Source organism: Saccopteryx leptura, chromosome 3, assembly GCF_036850995.1.
Source record: "Saccopteryx leptura isolate mSacLep1 chromosome 3, mSacLep1_pri_phased_curated, whole genome shotgun sequence".
In the NCBI taxonomy this organism is placed as follows: Eukaryota; Metazoa; Chordata; class Mammalia; order Chiroptera; family Emballonuridae; genus Saccopteryx; species Saccopteryx leptura.
The window spans coordinates 329986779-330004222 of record NC_089505.1 but is presented as its reverse complement, the minus strand read 5'-3'; the positions used below and the strand labels follow the sequence as shown (position 1 = coordinate 330004222).

The window sequence follows — 17444 nt, the reverse complement described above, 5'->3', positions numbered from 1 at the left end:
ACTCACGCATTGGCCCCAGATGGAGTTTGCTAGGTGGATCCTGGTTGGGTTGTTTTAGGAGTCTGTCTCATTATTTCCCTTCCTCTCACTTAAAAATGTCTTTTAATCTATCCCTTATAATTTTCTAACAAAACTTCTATAACAAATATTTTTGAAGCAGCTTTTCATCTAAAAATGTGTTTTTTTTATTATTTTTATTTTTACTTTTTTGTGCAAGAAACCATGCTATTTTATACTCGACCAAAAATTTCTGTCAATAGTTAGTTCTGATTTGAAGTGACTAAACTTTATCAGTTCTTGTTTGTTGAGAGGAAACTTCTCAAATTTGCTATGTATTTGTTGACAGTGTCTCTTAATATTGTCTAGTTTATAATCTTAAAAATTTTTTTACACAGTGAACAGTTTCTTACTGTTTGGTGTAGCAACTTGCGCTTGATGTTCTTCGTGAAATTGGTAATGTGCTTTAATTCATTCTCTTTTTTTTTTTAAGATTTTCCAAAAAGAGGACTAGCTTCTGCATCTCTATTTGATTCTGCATTAGTAGTAGATTGTCTTTTCTTTTAGATTCTTATTATTTTAGAGAGGGGACAGAGAGAGAGAGAGAGAGAGAGAGAATAGAGGGAGGAGCAGGAGCATCAACTCCTGTATATGCCTTGACCAGGCAAGCCCAGGGTTTTGAACCGGTGACCTCAGCATTCCAGGTTGACACTTTATTCACTGTGCCACCACAGGTCAGGCAGTAGTAGATTTTTTTTTAATAAAAAATTTGGTCCTGGCTGGTTTACTCAGTGGTAGAGCATTGGCCTGGCGGGTGGAAGTCCTGGGTTTGATTCCTGGTCAGGACACACAGGAGAAGCGACCATTTGCTTCCCCTTCCCCTTCTCTCTCTCTTCCCTTCCCACAACCAAGGCTCTATTGGTTCGGGTACATCAGCCTGGACACTGAGGATGGCTCAGTGGAGCCTCTGCCTAAGGAGCTAAAAAATAGATCGGTTGTGAGCATGGCCCCAGATGGACAGAACATTGACCCCAGACGGGGGTTGTTGGGTGGATCCTGGTCAGGGCACATGCGGGAGTGTGTCTCTCTATCTCCCTTCCTCTCACTTGGAAAAGAAAACAAAAAAAGAAAAAAAAAATTGCCTATTTATTTATTTATTTTTTAGAGAGAGAGAGAGAGATATGAAGGGAGAGAGATAAGAAGCATCAACTCCTAGTTGCATCACTTGATTGTTTCTCACACATGCCTTGACTGGGGGACTCAAGGAGAGCCATTAACCCCTTGCCCAAGTCAGCAACATTTGGCCTCAAGCCAGTATCCTTGGATGGAATGTAGCCAGTTGATGATCCTACAATCAAGCTAGCAACTCCGTTCTCAAGCCGGAGCTAAAGCTGACAACCTTGTGCTCAAGCCGGCAACCTTGGGATTTTAAACCTGTGACCTCACTGTCCCAGATCGATGCTCTTTCTACTGTGCCACCACTAGTCAGGCGCCCATTCTTATTTTTATAGCTAGAGAAATAACTTAATTATAAATTACATGGTAATAAGTATTTTAGATTAATTAATTACAACTTACATAGGCTATCATAGGCTATCACTTAATTTCTGCTGTGTGCATAAAATATTCAAACAAATTCACTGAAGGTTACATCAGTGCATAGAAAAAATAATTTTGTTAGGATTGACTACACTGCTGATGTGATTTTGTATAACATCAAAGAAAAATTTTACTGGACAGGTTAAGCTGCCAAGAAGACCTTACTCAGCATAATTATAATAAGGGGGGGAGAGAGAGAACTCAATTCCCAATATACAGGGATTTATAGTCAAAAGGGCAGAGTGAAGGAGTCAGTGGGTGAAAAATTGCTGAGAGGAACTTAGGGGGATTCTCCATAAGTTGGTTTAACAGGATTCTTGCCATATCTGGGCCTGGCAGGCAGCCAAGTGTAGTTTTCTGAGAAGAGGACTCAGAGGAGCCTGACTGAAGTTTCATTAAGGAGAAGATTCTTGTCAGTAAGATTAGAAACAGCAGTATATGTGATGACAGAGTTAAGTAAAATGTAATTCTACCAAAACAATAAAGTTATGTTTTAATGGAAAGATATGGTGCTTTAACTTAAAAATTCTAAGTTAAAATTAATTATAATTAAATTAAAATTCAGTTCTTCAGTCTCATTAACCACATTTAAAATGCTCAGTAGCCACATGTGGTTCATGGGAACTGTACTGGTATTGGATGGTGGCGTTCTAGACATTTTGAAGTCCATTTTCATACATATGTATGTACCTACCTTCTATACCTACATATATATTTTTTGTACTTCCAGCTTTGTTTGGGTGTTTTGGCAAACAATGGGATTATATTGTATGTACAGCTGACCCTTGAACAACTCAGGGATTAGGAGCAGTGACACCCCCCCATTGTGTAAATTTACATATTACTATTACATACTACTATTACTATTACATATGTAATTTGAAAATTTACATATTACTATTTTTAATTTTTTTTGCTTTTGACTTTTAATTCTATACAAGTCTGCACTGTTTGAAAACTAAAAATATTATTGATTGATTTTAGAGAGATAGAGAAACACTGATTTGTTCTACTTACTTATGTATTCAATGGTTGATTCTGGTTGATTCTTGTATGTGCCCTGACCCAGGATCGAACCTGCAACCTTGGCATATCAGGATGATGCTCTAACCAACTGAGCTACCTGGCTAGGGTGTTGAAAATTTTTTTAATAATTAAAAAATTTTTAATTACCCTTGACATACAAATTTATTAGTTTTAGGCATACAAATCAGTGATTAGACATTTATATAACTTACAAAGTGATCACCCCAATAAATCTAGTACCAATCTGACACTATACATAATTACCATATTTCCCCATGTATAAAACACTACCATGTATAAGACACTCCCATGTATAAGACGCACCTTCATTTTGGGGCCCGAAATTTCAAAAAAAAGTTATTGAACTCAAGTTTTATTTTAATTAATTAATTAATTTATTTATTTATGACAGAGAGAGTCAGAGAGAGGGACAGACAGGAAGAGAGAGATGGGAAGCATCAGTGCTTTGTTGTGGCATCTTAGTTGTTCATTGATTACTTTCTCACACATGCCTTGACTGGGGGGCTCCAGCAGACAGAGTGACCCCTTGCTCGAGCCAGCGACCTTGGGCTCAAGCTGGTGAGCTTTGCTCAAACCAGATGAGCCCGTGCTCAAGCTGGCGACCTTGGGGTCTCGAACCTTGATCCTCTGCTTCCCAGTCTGACTCTCTACTGCGCCACCGCCTGGTAAGGCTCAAGTTTTATTCATCATAAAACTCATACAAGCGCGAAAAGTGGGAAATGCAAATTAAAAAATCTACAACCACTGTATAAGATGCACCCAGTTTTAGACCCCAACTTTTTTGAAAAATGGTGCATCTTACATATGGGGAATATGGTACAATATTATTAACTACATTCCCTATGCTGTACTTTACATCTCCCTGACTGTTTTTAACTACCAATCTGTACTTCTTGATCCCTTCACCTCTTTCACCCAGCCACCCAATCCATTTGGTAGCCATCAAAATGTTTCTGTATCTATGAGTGAGTTTCTGTTCTGCTTTTTTGTTTAGTTTTCTTTTTAGAATCCACATACAGTGTAAGTGAAATTATATGGAATTTGTCTTTCTCTATTGGACTTATTTCACGCAACACAATACTCTCTTGGTCCATCATGTTGTTGCAGATGACAACATTTTATTCTTTTTTTATGGCTGAGTCATATTATCTTGTAGATATGCATCATTTCTTTTTCTTCTTCTTCCTTCTTTATCCTTTTTTTCTCCTTTTGTATTCTTCTTAAAGGGGAAATAGTGAGACAGATCCTGCCTCGACCTGGATCCCCCTGGCAACCTTGTCTCCGGCGGATGTTCACAACCTTTCAGTGTCCAAGGCTTACTATCGAGTAGTCATCCGAGCCATCTTTAGTGCCCGGGGTGATGCTCGAACCAATAGAGCCACTGGCTGCGGGAGGGGAAGAGGGAGAGAAGTGGGGAGAGAAGCAGACGGTCACGTCTCCTGTGTGCCCTGACCAGGAACCAAACCCAGGATGTCCATACTCAGGCCAACGCTCTGTCCACTGAGCCAGCCAGCCAGAGCCTGCACCATTTCTTCTGCATCTACTCGTCCTTGGTGGAAACTTAGGTTGCTTTCAAATCTTGGCTATTGTAAATAATACTGCAGTGAATATATGTATGTATCTGTCTTTCCATTTAGTATTTTGGGTTTCTTTGGATAAATTCCCAGAAGTAGAATGGCTGCTTCCTCGTTATCTCTTGTTATGGCCTTTGTTTTAAAGTCTGTTTTGTCTGGTATAGGTATTGCTACTTTTAGCTTACTTTTTAGTTTGTTTGTTTCTACCTTCATGTAATACAATATATTTTTCCATCTCTTTAAGTCTGTGTGCCTTTCAGTGTAAAGTGAGTCTCTTGTAAACAGCATAAGGTGGGCTCCTGTTGTTTTTTTTTTATTTGTTCAGCCATGTCTTTCTTTTTTTTAATGTTTTTATTTATTTTAGAGAGGAGAGAGAGAGAATGGGGGAGGAGAAAGAAACATTAACTCTGAGATGCCTTGTATAGGCAAAGTTGGGGTTTTGAACTGGTGACCTCAGCATTCTAGGTTGATGCTATATCCACTGTGCCACCTCCTCCTACTCCTCCTTCAAGAAGTCTGGGAAGTTCTTTATCTCTCCTTTGATTCTAGTGATAGCTTTGCTGGGTAGAGTAATCTTGGTTTTCATTACTTTGATAATATTTTGCGTCAGTCCCTTCTGGCCTGCTAAGTTTCTGTTGAAAAATCAGCTAACAGTTTTATGGGAGCTCCTTTATACTTAAGTGCTTTTCAGATTCTCTGTATTTAACCTTTGGCATTTTAATGATGATGTTCTTTGGTGTGGGCCTCTTTGCGTTTATTTTGTTTGGAACATTTTGTACTTCTGGACTTGTATGTTGACTTCTTTCACCAGGTTAGGGACATTTTTCATCATTATTTTTTCAAATAGATTTTCAGTTCCTTGCATTCTCTCTTCTGTCACCCCCATGACATGAATTTTGTTTGAAATAGTCCTAGAGGCTTTAAACTATTTTCGTATTTTTGGATTATTTTCTCTTTTTGCTTTTAAGATTGGGTGTTTTTCCGCCTTCTCTTCGAAGTTGCTGATAGGATCCTTTGCTTCGTCTACTCCTCAAACCTTTGGAATGTTAAAACTGGGCAAAATAACATTTGGGCTGAGCTTAAAGCAACATTATGTTTCAAAGACTTGTTTGCAAAGAACAAGAAAGCAGGTGTTACTACTGTACTGATAATTAAAGATATTTTTTAGAATCAGCATCTCTGTATTAGCTTATCTGCACTTATAGGAATTCTTTTCTTAGCGTATTAACACCCTTTCATCTATTTATGTACCGTATTTTTTGCTCCATAAAATGCACCTGACCGTAAGACACACGAAGGGTTTTAAGGAGGAAAATAAAAAAATATTCCGAACCAAATGGTGTGTTAAAATATTTAATAAAATACCGTATTTTTTGCTCCATAAGATGCATTGGCATTTCTCCCTCCACTTTTGGGGGAAAAAATGTGTGTCCTGTGGAGCGAAAAATACGACGATTCCCTTTTCTGTCTCATAAATACCTCCTGCTTTCACCTTCGATTCAGAAGACTATTTGGGTTTCTGACTAAATCAACTGCTTTCTAAATAGCTATTAATTTGGATCCCAAACTCTTACTGCCTCTCCTTTGGTCATTTATTTTTAGGTTAACAGTTTTGAAAGGTTTTATACATGTAAAATATTAATGGGTACCCACAGATGGATATCCAGAATGCCATTTTACACTTCCACCAACAGGACAAGAGTGCCCTCTGCACCAACAGGACAGAATGGTGCTCCTTGCTCTGCCCCCTTATCCAACTCTTGACATTTTCAATCTTTAAGAATTTTGCCAATCTGGATGAAATTTATTTTTAGTATCGTTTCCTTGATAATTTAGTGAGATTAAATGGTTTTTCATAATTTTATTAGTATTTTGTTTAACACAATATTTATATTTCTTCCAAAAATAGCGAAGCAGTAGTTAAAGATAGTATATATCTTGTGTTCTCATTTTTCTTTGAGTACCTGTGTTCAGTTTGCTGGGGCAGGTTAGTGTCTCAGTTTTCATCACTGTGGACAAGAATCATTTGCATCACTATCTGCCATAACTTACTGAACAATCAAACTCCCCAAAGGCAATGAAAGGCTAGGACTACTAACAAATCTGTTTACTTAGTAGAGTATGCTAAACAACATGCAGCATTCCTTGGGACACCCAGCAGTCTTTCACCTTTTTCCTGATGGGTACATATTTAAAGCTCCTTGCACATTGTCTGCCTCATAGTGAGCACTCACTACATTTAATTTTCTTCTCTTCCGTTGAAAGATTGAAAAACAAGAAATTGAAAATTTATGGCGTTTCTGTAGAACTACAGTTTACTGGATAGAGGCTGGAGCTAGCTAGATTCAACTTTGTTTTTCTTGGGCCTTGTGCGGTGCTTGGGAGCATTTTTAATGGGTGTTCAGTAATTGTTTGGTCAAATGGAACTGTGTTCAAGCAGGTTCTAATTCATTCTTCTATCTAGAGAAACATGTATATCAGGAGAAAACAGGCGTATGTTGCTTACATTGTTATTTATCATATTTTCAGACGGGAAATAGAAAATATATGTTAAGCATGCAAACTGGTGGCCTTGCAAATGACTAGACTGTTTCCTTTCATACTCCAGATTGTGTGGATAAAGCTAAAAAAACCTCACCCCTTAATAATAGCATATGTAATTTTGTTGTGTGCAATCTTAAGGCAAGATTTAAGCTGTTCTCACCATAGATGGTGATTTTACACATGATAAAGCAGGCTAGCATGTTAACATATGTTACAGCTAGAATAATCTGTTACTTTAAAAACATTTTTTATCTGCTTTTTAGATTCAGTGTTTGACAAAAATTTCTTCTTAAGTAACTGAAAAAAATGCGCAATGGATACTCGAGATTGTGAAAAGGAGAAGCTTAGCTTTACTTTGCAGTCTGAGTCTGGGTGTAACCTAACTAGCTAGAGGATATGCAATTCCTGATTGACAGCAGGAACAGCATTATGCAGATTTTGTGAGAGAATAGCTGCTCAGAAACAGTGATTAGGGAGGGCCCTGCTCAGTTAGGAATCACCACATTCACCACTCATCTCTTTAGTTTTTTATTTTTCTGTCTACTAGATTTGTAAATAAACACCACAAAACAGTTCCTCTTTTGTTTTTATTAAAGTGACAGTGCAGTGCAGGTTCAATCTGTCAGCTAGACAGACGTGTGGAAATTTGATATTCTCACCAAATTAGCTAATTTTTAGCTGTTTTCCATGCTTATCTCCAGACCTTTGTGTATTAAATTCTATCTCGAGCTGTTCTCTTTATACACAAGTGTGTTTTGCTTGTGCCTTCCTGTCTTTTTCAGTGAGAAGCTTTATGTAGGTCAGGCTTGGCTTAAGCAGATTTCCTGAACCTGCGTCAGCTTAAGCTGGAGGAATTTTAATAAACCCTCCCCTGTAGGCGTGGGCCTAAATGAGGCTAGCCTAGTTAAGCCTGATCTTTTTCCGTTTGTGAAAAGAGCTGAGCAGAGCTGACGGCTGCATGGTGGTTTCTGGAACTGCTTACTTAATTTGAAAAGAACAATGGTAGGAAAGGCTAGATCTTCCAATTTTACCTTAACTGAAAAGCTTGATTTGCTAAAGCTTGTGAAGCCATATGTGAAAATTCTCGAAGAGCACACTAATAAACATTCAGTAATAGTGGAAAAAAATAGATGTTGGGATATCATAGCAGTTAACTATAATGCAATTGGAGTAGATCGTCCTCCTCGAACAGCGCAGGGCCTACGCAACCTTTACAAAAGGCTCAAAGAATATGCCAAACAAGAGCTATTGCAGCAAAAAGATACCCAATCAGATTTTACAAGCAACATTTCTGAGCCAACCAAGAAAGTTATGGAGATGATTCCCCACATTTCCAGTTCTTGCCTGATAAGAGACAGGAACCACATACAAAGGTAAGCTTTATTTTATTTGTTGTGGAAAATTATGGCGCCTCCTGTCTATTGGGCTCTGGCTTAGTTGTGATAGAGATATGCATAGTAAGCATCCCCACTCGGGAGCAATGAATGGAGTCTTTGTTTTACATTCTAAAAAAAGAAAAGTGAGGCTATAAGGAATTTTTCTGCTGCATTACATTTAAGCCACTTTTTATTGTCTTCCCTTCTCCTTTCCCTCTCTCACGAGCCTACAAAGTAAAGGTTAGGGAAATGGGATAAAATTTGTAGCATTAGCTCCTAAACTTTTTAATCTTTAAAATTAAATTTTTTAATTAGCTGAGACCTTTTAAAATTTCATTTAAGATTACATTTCATTGGAATTTTCAGTTTTATAAAAACTTAATTGCAGAAGAAATGAAACCTTGCTTTTATATGAAATTGTCACTCTCTCCACTTAATTGAATATTCTTTGAGCTAAAAATTAAAATAAATAATTAAGTAAACTTATTAATGGTATTGTATATATTAAGACAATTTTAATTATTTTTCTAACATATTTAAAATAAAAAACACAAGAAAAGTGTTAATGCCTAATTAGGGATTCAGTTACTTAATAAAATTCACAGTTTTTGTGTCTTTATTAATGGTATAGTTTCACTTTGATCTTGGGTCACATAGGAAAGGGCAGGCTTTCTCAAATTGCTTTGCAAGGATATCAAACTGCATTTTAATATATCAAGGAGAGCAACTTGTTTCATAAAGGGTTAGAAACATTTTTGGAGGGGGGTTAATTTATTCTCTATATTAAACTACTTGCCTGGGAATCTTAAAAATTATTGTCTTACTACTGATTCAAATTTTACCCCTGGCAAAAGTAAAAATGGCAGCGACAGTCTTAATGAACGGTTCCATTTAGGGTAATTTAAACAAGTTGTCAATTTCTTGTTATTTGAGGGACCTTTCAAACAAACCTTTACAAGGTGCTTTCTTATTAGTGGAAGGGCCATTATATAAGGAAAATTATTGATTACCAGTGAAATCTTTTTGACATTAGGAGAAAAATGGGGAAAAGAAACTTTTTAGCCAAACATATTTGTTATTTTGATAATTTACTAGGATAGTTTTTTTGAGCCCAGCTTCTTACCATTTACTGCTTATTTCTAGTTGATAGAATAGTAAAAAGCATCACTAGTGGGAATCTGGGACATGGATACAGTGTATTAAATCACAGGGTTAATGCTTAAAATGTTCATTGTGATGACATATGATTAAATTCTAATATGCTGCATGTCCAAAAAATACCACAGTAATACTATTTTATATTGTGCCACTTATTAAAAAAAAAATTCCCTCTCAAACCCTAGAGAAAAGAGGCTTTTGCATTGTAGGTAAACTAATTTTGGGGGGTTATTAAGTATAGGCATTTATAATTTGAAAACTACACATAGAAACTGTAATTTTAGTTAGTTGCATATTTTAAAAATACAATGAGTATAGAAAAGAAATATTTTGACTGTATGTGTGTTATATATACACAATATTTTGGGACAACATTTCTCTGATAAAAGGAGTTAATTGATTTACAAATTTTTATACCTACTGTTTACACAATAACAACTTTTCAGATTTGAAAGTGAAGAATATTAGAAATAAGTAAATGTTTATGTTAGTGTCTATACTGTCCATTTTTTCTATATTAGCATTTTCATTGAATATATATTTAATGTGCTTACACTTACTTGAAATCATCTTGAATCTTAATAATTATCAGTTTATAATTATTTTGTAATTTTAATTATGCTTCTATATAAATATGCCTACTACCATACTCTTCTTAATAAGGAAAATCTTATTGCTTATATTATTTAATGACTTTAAAAATGTACACCTATTTGTAAAGCTATCTCTATAACACATTGACTTATGTATTTATTTTTTATGTGTTTATTTCTCTGTAATATCAAATTATATTTTGTTTTTGTAGCCTATTTGATCTTTAAAATCCACATTTTTAAATTTTAGAAGTCCATCTGTTTATCATTTTTGTGACTTTTCCCAAAGCACTTTTTAATAATCTTGTAATGTTTCAACTAAAATAGAATGGAATATTCCAGATATAAGGCATATTTTAAGTTTACATGAGAATGTAATGTCTATATCTGATTGTATTATATTCTATTATACATACTAATTTGGAATAGTAATTGTATAGACTTAAAACATTTATTTTCTTATTTTAACTTTAAAAATATTTTTTGCGACAGTAGTTTTTATAATAAAAAATTTGTTTTCATCTGTAGTTCTAATATTTTCCAACTCTAGATTTTAGAGATAAGAAAAGCAAATCTCACTAATTTGAATTACATTTATATTCTATTGTTTTGCTCTTGAAAATCATAAGATGACAAAAAAGTCAAGAATAAAAATGAATTTATTATTTTTTTGTATCCCTTAATATCTGATATTTTTGGCAATTTAATGGCATTATTGAGTGACAAATAGGGATTTAAATTTTTTTCCTATGTTCTACTCTAACTTGTTTCAGCATATTAATTGTCCATGTAAAATATATCTTACCTATTTTACTTATTTATAATTTGTTAAATGTTTTCTGATATTAATATAGCATTTACTCATGAATATTCCAATAGTCTCTTTCCCCTTAATTTAGTTATACAAAAGCAAAAATTAAAATAAACCTTTAAAAAACAAGATTATATATTCTTAATTAAAGGCTTCATATTATACATACCATTATTTTTTAAAATACAGGACAATTTTAAGGTACATTATATTTACATAACAAATATTAATAAATTACATGTAAATTTAGTAAACTTTTAATATACTGTATATAGGCTATTTTATTTTATTTATATTTAGTCATTCAACATGATGAGCACCTACTAGGTTTCAAGTGCCATCTTATGCTATCTGCTGGGAATATAGTTGTAAATACAGATAAAACCGTGGCCTGTGAACTTTACCTGACCAATGGTTGAAAGACTGAGAGAACAGCCAAGTTCTGTGGTTTAGGATAGGTAAGACTAAAAATCTTTATTACCCCCCCCCACACACACACACACCACCACCAAAACACACACAAATTCAGAAATTGTTCCATTGTCCTCCTAGAAATCTTGTATCTTGGTGATTTTTAGATAAGTCCAAGAGAGCAGAAGTAGGTCAAGGAAAGGCTAAGGTGTGGAGAGGCCCAGAACGCATTGAATGGCCTTTTATACTATTAAAGAACATCAGGCATATAGGAAAAATCGGTACCTCTTTGAGGCCATTAAAAATGGCTTTTCTTTTTTATTTACCTCATTGCTCTTGCGTAGTATTTGTAATTTGCTGTCCTTTTAATAGTCCGATTTTAAAGTTAAGGTTAGGAGAGGACTGTATATATGTGTCATGAAAATCCTACACTTAGTCACCACTTTTAATTTGTTATTCTAAGGGTTAAAAATTTTTTCTTTCAATCAAATGTCAAAATGATCTGGAGATGTTTTCTCTGAATCTATGTACTCTAATTGATCAATGTCACCCCTTTAAAATTAATTGTCTAAATAAAATTTAAAAAAATTTTTTGTTTTATGATTTTCTTTATAGCTTTAAAGCTTGATAATTTAATGTATATTAAACATGAAATTATGGTATAAATATACTCTTTTCTTCATTTTATTTACGCTTTATAATGCTTTTTTGTGTGCTGTAGTACAAACTTGGATGAGGAAGCACAGGCTGGTACCAGTTCACTACAGGTAATGTTGGATCACCGTCCAGTTGCTATTACGGTGGAGGTGAAGCAAGAAGAAGACATTAAGCCCCCTCTTCCACTGGTTTTAAATTCTGAACAGAATTATACATTAGAGCAAAGAGAAGAACAGGAATTAGTACATGTTATGGAAAGATCTGTGTCGCCGTCACTTTCCACTGTTGATATGACAATGACATCGTCTCCATCTTCTATCCCAAGGAGAGATGATTTTTTTCATCATGAGAATGAAGGACACTTTAGATCACAATTAGGGTATGATCCGCAGATTCTGCAAATGATGAAAAAGGAGCATCAGATAATTTTAGAAAATCAAAAAAATTTTGGATTATATGTTCAGGAGAAGAGGGATGGATTGAAAAGAAGGCAGCAGCTAGAAGAAGAGCTGCTACAAGCAAAAATTGAAGTGGAGAAGCTGAAAGCAGTTCGCTTACGGCATGATCTGCCTGAATATAATAGTTTCTAAGTGTTTTTTTAGTCTCACAATTTGATAATTTTAATTTTTGCCAAATTACTTTCATTTGGGAATATCCTAAAGCAGAATACATATTCTTTAAATATGTTAACATCTATTATTCGAAAAATGTTTTTCACATTTTTTAATTTTCTTTTGAAATATATTAAAACTTACTGATTAGATGGCATGGTTGTATATATTTTGCCTTTCCTAAAACTTTTTCTGAAATGTTTAATTGTTGGCCTTACAAAAGATGTTATATTTTGATCAGCAAAATATAACATAATAAATACAGAATATATATAGAAACATATATATTCTTTCAAAGCTCAGAATCTTCAACATTTTAACATAGAACTATGAAAGCTGTAGTTCAAGGTTTTTTGTTTGTTTGTATTTTTCTGAAGCTGGAAATGGGGAGAGACAGTCAGACAGAGTCTCGCATGCGCCCGACTGGGATCCACCCGGCACGCCCACCAGGGGCAAAGCTCTGCCCACCGGGGGGCGATGCTCTGCCCCTCCAGAGCGTCGCTGTGCCGCAACTAGAGCCACTCTAGCGCCTGGGGCAGAGGCCAAGGAACCATCCCCAGCGCCCGGGCCATCTTTGCTCCAATGGAGCCTTGGCTGCGGGAGGGGAAGAGAGAGACGGAGAGGAAGGAGGGGGGGCGGTGGAGAAGCAAATGGGCGCTTCTCCTATGTGCCCTGGCCAGGAATCGAACCCGGGTCCCCCGCACGCTAGGCCGATGCTCTACCGCTGAGCCAGGCAGCCAGGGCCTAGTTCAAGGTTTTTAAGTCAATCTAATTTAGAAGCAATACTAGGCTAATAAGAGAAGCTTGTCTTTATGACATTGGGTTTTTTTTTTTGGTTTTTTGTTTTTCCCCCAGAGACAGAGAGTCAGAGAGAGGAATAGATAGGGACAGACAGACAGGAACGGAGAGAGATGAGAAGCATCAATCATTAGTTTTTCATTGAGACACCTTTGTTGTTCATTGACTGCTTTCTCATATGTGCCTTGACCGTGGGGCTACAGCAAACTGAATAACCCCTTGCTCGAGCCAGTGACCTTGGGTCCAAGCTGGTGAGCTTTGCTCAAACCAGATGAGCCTGTGCTCAAGCTGGCGACCTCGAAGTCTCGAACCTGGGTCCTCCGCATCCCAGTCTGATGCTTTATCCGCTGCGCCACCTCCTGGTCAGGCATGACATTGGTTTTTATACTTTAATTTTTTAAAGGAGTAGTAAGTCCTACGATTTTAGTGATGAAGGTATTTTGAGATCAGTTTTTCCCACCTCTTTAATTTAGAATCTAATAAAACTGAGGCCCAGGGGGAACTCAATGACTTATTTGATATAACAAAGCTATTTATGGCAGAGTGAGGACCAGCACTGAGTATTTGTTTGTAATTTTCCCCCTGTTATTCCATAGAAGGAAAGATCCACTAAAATATACTCCATATTAAAAAATAATTGGAAATGTTGATTTCTTTGAAATTGTTTTTAAAGATTGAGAGGTTATGAAATTGGGGAATTATATCAATTACTCCGTCTTCCCTTTTTTGTCTTAGTTCATTTTGAATGTCTTATTCTGAGAAAAGATTTCTTTCACAATAAAAATTTTAATGAACAAAGTTAAGATTTTACATAGATTAAAATAGCAAAAAATGTTTATAGTTTATGATGTAATATGTGTGTTTTCTGTAAATATTGCTGTTTTCATATTTGTGGAAATAAAACATTGTTAAAGCATACATATTCAATCTTTAGTGTGTCTATTAAAGATTGCTATTTTTGCTGGGGTTTTGTTGAGGAAGGAATTTTAAGTGAAGCGTTAGAATGGGATAGGTAGAATTTTAGCAGTTTAATGGAGAGATATTTAAGTCAAAGAGAGCAGCATGAAAAAGGCCTAGAGAATGGGGAAAAGTGAATCATAGTGTACAAGCACAAATAGTGCTAAGCCAGATGATTTTATGTGAGTTGTAGAGGACTGATTAGGGCAGCAGTAACCTGAACTAAGACATTTTGCTTGAGTAATGGGGTCGATACTGTTTTAGATCCATGAGAAATTTTTTTTTAAGTGAGAGGAGGGGTCATAGACTCCCCCATGCTCTCCAACCAGGATCTACCCTGCAACCCCTGTCTGTGGCCTATGCTTGAATCAACGCAACCCTTGTCTATGAGCCAGTGCTTGAAACAACTGAGTCATCCTCAGGCCTCTGGGGTCAATGCTCCAAGTCGGCTGCGGGAGGGGAAGAGAGAGAGAAGTGGGAGAGGGAGGGGAAGAGAAGCAGGTGATTGCTTCTTATGTGTGCCCTGCCGGAGGATTGAACCTGGGCTGTGCGCACACAGGCCAACGCTCTATCCAGTGGGTTAAGTAGCCAGGGCCTCCAGGAGAATTTTACATGCAGGAACAAGTCAGAAATTTGCATTTTATGTGAAAACACTTCCAATTAAATTTTTTAAATTTTATTTACTGATTTTAGCGAGAGAGGAAGGGAGAGAGAGAGAGAAACAGGAACATAGATCTGTTCCTGTATGTTCTCTGATGGAGAGATTGTACCATCAATTTCTGTGCTTTGGGATGATGCTCTAACCAACCGAGCTATCTGGCCATGGCCAGTTTTAAAATGTCTGCAAATAATTCAAAATGTTTAAAACACTACCCAGACAAAATTTGTAAGTAGGCCTCATTCAGCCAGTGGTCTTTCAGGTTGTGGTCTTTGGAGTAAAACAGTGGTTCACCAAGAGTAGAGTAGACACTGACTAATAGCATCAGCATCATTTGAGAACTTGTGAGAAATGTAAATTCGTGCCTTTGAAATCAGAAATTCCGGAGGTGGAGTCTAGCAGTTTATTTTATCAAACCCTCTAAAGTTTGAGAGCCACTGGAATAGAGTATTTTGGAACCTAGCTTGGTGCCTAAATCATACTAGATTCTCAAAAAAAATCTTGTTGAAAAGAGGAATGAGTAAAGGTATATTAGGGATATCAATTTGGAAGTTGGTTGTTGCCAGATTATAGATTACCTTATAAACTTTTTAAGGAATCAAACTTGAATATACAATGGGAAGCCAATGAATACTTTTGATTAGGGGGATATATATTAGAACTCCAAGTTAGTGTTATAATAGCATCTTTTAGGGATGGGCATTATAGTGAAAGTAAAGAAGTTTGAAATTTAGGTAATGGCTATATAATTAGAAATAAAAATAAAATGGACTGTATATAGTAGTATTATTTTAGCTTGTTAATTCCTTAATTTCATTGGTATTTATATCTGCTATTAGAGTTAAATATTTTATAAAAATGCCTTGAATATAGTATACATCCTTTTGATAATTTCATTATCTTTAATCTGTCCTATGACTTCTTTGAGCCTGATGAATTTTATAATTCTAATTTGAAATAATGTTTTTACAGTGTAATTCTAGTAAATGCATTTTCACAATAGTCAGCTTTTACTTCTTGAGATTATTGAAAGTTACTATAAAGTAATTCCTGTTATAATTTTGAGCATGCTCCTACTCAGAATTGATGATGAATGTTTAATTTGTACATTGACTTTGTGCAGCTAAACTAGAGTTTTCCAAAGTGTGTTCTGTGAGATGTTTATAGGAAAGAATTCTGTGTTCATAAAAGTACAAGATCTATTTTGGTGAAGGTAAAAATATATTGAATATATACAAAATTGCCCCTGAAAAATCTTTTGCTGCCCATAAAAGAGTTCTAAACATAGTCTTCTACAGTCAGACTTTTCTCCAGCATTGTTCAAAATGGTTTTTTTGGTTGTGTCAAGTGGCATATTCACTAGCACTTAGGGACTGAGTACACTAAAAAACCTTATTTTTACATAATTTTAAATACCAAAATCTCACTCATTGCAGTGAGTTTACAGTTGCAGTTTTTTCCAGTTACTCCCCCCCCCTTTTTTTGTGTGTGACAGAGACAGAGACACAGAGAGAGGGACAGATAGGGACAGACAGACAGGAAGAGAGAGAAATGAGAAGCATCAGTTCTTCGTTGCAGCACCTTAGTTATTTATTGATTGCTTTGTCGTATGTGCTTTAATGGGGCCTACAGCAGACTGAGTAACCCCTTGCTCAAGCACAGTCGTTGACCTTGGACTCAAGCTGGTGAGCCTTGTTCAAACCAGATGAGCCTGCGCTCAAGCTGGCGACCTCGGGGTTTCAAACCTGTCCCAGTCTGACAGTCTATCCATTGCACCACCGCCTGGTCAGGCTCCTGTCACTCTTGTGTGGTTTTTTTTTTTTTTTAGAGAGGGAGGGAGGAAGAGTGCAAGAGAGGAGAAGCATCAACTGATTGTGGCACTTTAGTTATTCAATGTTTGCTTTCTCATACATGCCTTGACCTGGGGGACTTCAGCTGAGTCTGTGGCCCCTTCCTTGTTCAAGCCAGCAATGTCTGGGCTCAAGCCAGCGACCATGGGATTATATCGATGATCCCACACTCAAACCAGCAATCCTGCGCTCAAGGTGGATGAGCCCATGCTCAAGCCAGGAACCTTAGGGTTTTGAACCTGGGACCTCAGTGTTTCAGGACCACACTCTAACCACTGTGCCACCACTGATCAGGCGACCTTGTGTATTTTTAATTTGCAGAAATATAAACATTTATGATTGTGTTCCATTGTATAACCACCTCTTAACCCATGCGACTATAATTAGAATAGTGTAGTTTATAAAAATTCCAATATAAAGTTTTCTTATATTGGAATTTGGTGAGCTCTTTTTAGAGGTGTTTTTTATTATTTTGTGGAGTATCTTAGGGAAATTCTGAATTAAAGCTTTTTCTTTTTGTTTTGATATTGAAACTTTTGAGGTTTTTGATTTACTGAGTAACTTACATTAGCAGTTTTTGCTGAGAATAAATTTTACTAGAGAGAATGTATAAGGGCAAATTCTGCTAATACCCAGAGAATACAGCTGAAGCCACTGGACATTCCATACCATAGAGAACTGTTTGGGGCCATGAGCATTACCTATGAAATATAATTCTGGGAAAACAGGGAAGACTTATATAAATTTAAAAAAATATATATATATAGACTTGATTCTGTAGAAATACATATATTAAATTTGGG

General features: G+C 36.0%; 2 protein-coding genes across 3 annotated transcripts in view; both read left to right on the top strand.

Annotated features, from left to right (window-relative positions):
* The window catches only part of RAD54B (RAD54 homolog B), a 142751-nt gene that overhangs the window by 62912 nt on the left and 62395 nt on the right, over window positions 1-17444 (top strand). The window lies entirely within an intron of this gene.
* On the top strand, window positions 7700-12807 carry FSBP (fibrinogen silencer binding protein). The gene is made up of 2 exons (XM_066379137.1): window positions 7700-8134; window positions 11832-12807. The coding sequence occupies exons 1-2, from the start codon at window positions 7761-7763 to the stop codon at window positions 12355-12357; spliced, it is 900 nt and encodes a 299-aa protein (XP_066235234.1). The 5' UTR covers window positions 7700-7760; the 3' UTR covers window positions 12358-12807.

Excerpts from the sequence above, each read along its gene's own strand:
- FSBP (XM_066379137.1), top strand. The coding sequence starts at position 7,761 with ATGGTAGGAAAGGCTAGATCTTCCAATTTTACCTTAACTGAAAAGCTT. Across the intron at positions 8,135-11,831 it reads GACAGGAACCACATACAAAG|TACAAACTTGGATGAGGAAG; the intron begins GTAAGCTTTATT and ends TGTGTGCTGTAG.